The 3,364-nt window shown below is 45.9% G+C and overlaps 1 protein-coding gene across 1 annotated transcript in view; it reads left to right on the top strand.

Moving 5' to 3' along the window:
* Positions 1-313: 313 nt before the first annotated feature.
* Positions 314-3,364, top strand: part of NCAPG (non-SMC condensin I complex, subunit G) — an 82,000-nt gene continuing 78,949 nt past the window's right edge. Inside the window, exon 1 of the mRNA XM_006872495.1 lies at positions 314-439. Coding sequence (XP_006872557.1) covers positions 329-439 — 111 coding nt within the window. The 5' untranslated portion in view covers positions 314-328. The remainder of the gene's footprint in view (positions 440-3,364) is intronic.

Raw genomic sequence — 3,364 nt, forward strand, 5'->3', positions numbered from 1 at the left:
GGCCAAGCTAGCGTTATCGCACCGCTAAACTTATAAAATTAAAAAAAAAAAAAAAGCCTCCAACTCCTACAGAGAAAAACGGCTGGACGGATCCCATACGCATGCGTCAAATCAGGGACGGGCGGGATGGGTACTGAGAGTAACTTCAGCTCTTCCCGCTCTCGCCCAAGTCTCGCGATATTTTCTTCCCGTGGGAGTTATTTGAACTCTCTGGCGGTAACCACGCCCTGGAGCTTTGAGGCGCTTTATGCAGATTACGGGTGCTTGTGGCAACTCTGAGAGACGTTGGCTTTGGGTTGACTGACTGTCTCTACCGGGTCCCGGCGCCATGGGAGCGGAGAAGAGGCTGCTCACTATTAAGGAGGCCTTTCAGCTGGCCCAGCAGCCGCACCAGAACCAGGCGAAGCTTGTGGTGGCGCTGAGCCGGACCTACGGCACGGTAAGCGCGGCCCTCCGACCCCTTCGCCGCCGGCCCTCGCCCGCCTCACCCACCTCCCCAGACCCTGCGGGCTGGGAGCACAGGGGTACCGTGACCGTGACTCCCAGGGGACCATTGCTGACCTCCTCGGTTCCCCCAGCCTGATATTCTCTAGGATTGATGCTTCCTGAGAACATTTCCAGAGGCGAGATGAAGTCTCCCTATCCTCAGTTCTACGGAACATTTGATTGAAATGCATCCATTGCTCTCCAGGATTCCTTAAGTCTTTGTCCGACTTTCATGTGCACATGAGGCAATTGGGACAACTGACGTCTTTGCTTTTGGACACTTTCAAGAGGTCTTGTATAGCCGATTTGCTTAATGCAGTCTGTCATTTGGTTTCTTGACTGCTGCTTCCATGAGTGTGGATGGTGGAGCCAAACAAATGAAGCCTTTGATCACTTCAATCTTTTCTCTGTTTATCATCATAGTTATTGGTCTCGTGATAATGTTTTTTTTTTTTTTTTTTAATTGAGGTTGTGGTCTTTGATTCTTCATGTGACTCAGTTAAATGATTTGATCAGCCTACAGATGGCATCAGATGGGGGGGGGGAAGGATACAACCCTGACATCCTTCCTGTTTTTAAACAATCAGTATACACCTGATCCTCATGGTGGTGGTGGTGGTGGTTGTGTGCCCTCTAGTCGGTTCCGAGCCATATTGACCCTGTACAGGGTTTCCGAGGCTGTTCGTCTTTACAGGAGCAGAAAGCCTCACCTTTCTCGCACGGAGAGCTGGTAGTTTCGAACTGCTGACCTTAAGGTTCTCAGCCTGATTGTAACCACTACTCTACCAGAGCTCCTTTGATCCACATAAGTACAACTAATTGTTTGGGAATTCTCATTTTTTTGCAGTGTTACCCAGAATTTGTCTTGATCCCCACAATAAAATACCTTTGCATAGTCAGTAAAACACAATTAATATCTTTCTGGTATTCTCAGCTTTCAGCCATGCTCCCCATCTGACATCAGTAGTGATGTCCCTCTCCAGCTTGCATTTGTGCATTTCCTTATGAATGTACTACTGCAACTGTTTTTGGGTTTTTTTTTCTAAATGTTTTATTGTGAATTATGTGATCGTTTACATGGGAGAACATTAGTTTTACATTTATTCTATCGTATATCATCTCATTGCCATGGTTACAATCCCCTCCATGCATCATCAACCAACCAAAGGGTATGTATACACTATAAGCCTGGCCCCTCTCCCTCTCTGGGTCTAAAGTCCCCAATTGCTCCATCTTTCCACATCATTGTCTCTGCCTCCATCTCAGGCATCACTGCTTCTCTGGGTAGGGTCCCGCTCTCTGCTCTTCTCCCTTGATGGTCCTAGGGACCTCCACTCTTATACTGAAAAGTTAATCACTCCCCTCCTTGCTATAAAACTTCTACCTTTACATTTCCAACCCTCACAATCAGTCCTGATAACAATTATTCATTATTGTATCACAAGAGACCCGTCTGCATTTCATTGCATCAGCCCCGCCTAGTCAGATTGAATACTACTCACTGGAGATTCTACCTTCCTCCAGGCCCTCTGGATCTAGGTTCCCTCTTGAAAGCTTGTAAGCCAGTCACTTCTTGCCTTTGTAGCCCCCCACCCCCTATCATATTAGGTAGCCAATGTCCAAGTTGCCCATTCCTGTCTATTCTGCGTGTGGAGGGGGTAGGAATGATTCTTGTTGTAAGAATTTGTTCCCTCTTTTGAGCTACTGCTTCCATAGGTGTAGATCAAGTTCATCAAATTGTATCAGAATGCTTTTTTTCCCTCTTCTTTCTTCTTCTGGTTGAGCTCTGATCATCCAGTCATTGAAGCCAGGTCAAGTGGGTATTATCTCCAAGTGTGGGTGTTCTTGTGCATATGCCCTCTCTTTTTATCAGCTGAACGCTTCACCAACCGTGTCTTCACCCGGGTTCACAGAAGTGTATTGAGATTGCAGGCTTAGCTCGCTGCTTCATTGCTGTTTTTCCCTCATTTCCCCTTATTGGTGATGAGTGTGGTTTTCCCACTGAGTCTTAGTCTTGGAAGGGGATTTGCACTGAGGGGACCTGACCACTTGCTTTGATGTATCCTGGGCAAGCAACTTGCTTGTTCTTATAGTAACAGTCAGTCTGCCTATGTTGTTTTATTGCAACTGTTTTTTAAATTACCTGCAGCCAGATTTTACTTGTAAGTGATAAATAATTATATTGTTTGATAATTTCCTTATTCTAGCATCACCTGTCTTTTGGAATAGGTGCCAGTCATTTGGCCAAGTAGCTGTCTCCCACATTTCTTAGTTGTAGTTGGATGAGCTGTTAAAATAATCAGTCTGTCACAATCAGGCCTGCCATTTTAGGCTCTACCTTCCGGGTTCTTCCCTCCCCCTTCCCTTCAACTCCATTTTGTAACCTTAGGTTTCTGTTTCCCACCAAATTAAGCTGCAAGGCAAGTAGTTTAAAAGGTAACATGGCGTTTAATAGGCCAGAGCTAAATCACCCCAGCAACCTATGTAAGACCACTCCCTTCCTGTGGATCTTCACTTCTGCCCTCTGTCTAGGGCAGAAGTCACCTTGCTCTTCCTCACCCCCAATAAAGTCTCTAGACGGGCCTTCTGGTGTAGTGTGGTTGATGAGCGACGCCAGGTTGTTTTTTCCCTTTCATGAGCACTTCCAGCACTGTATGGATGTGTTGAAACAGCTTACTTGGTATTCTGATAATTCCTGGGACTGTGTTTTTCACTAATTCCTTTAGTGCAGCTTGGACTTCTTCCTTCAGTACCAACAGTTCTTAATCAGATACTATCTCCTGAGATGTTCTATGAAGAAAAACGTGGCATCAGGATTGGAGGAAGACTCATTAACAACCTGCGATATGCAGATGATACAACCTTGATCGCTGAAAGT

The sequence above is a fragment of the Chrysochloris asiatica genome, unplaced genomic scaffold (assembly GCF_000296735.1).
Source record: "Chrysochloris asiatica unplaced genomic scaffold, ChrAsi1.0 scaffold00200, whole genome shotgun sequence".
Lineage (NCBI taxonomy): Eukaryota > Metazoa > Chordata > Mammalia > Afrosoricida > Chrysochloridae > Chrysochloris > Chrysochloris asiatica.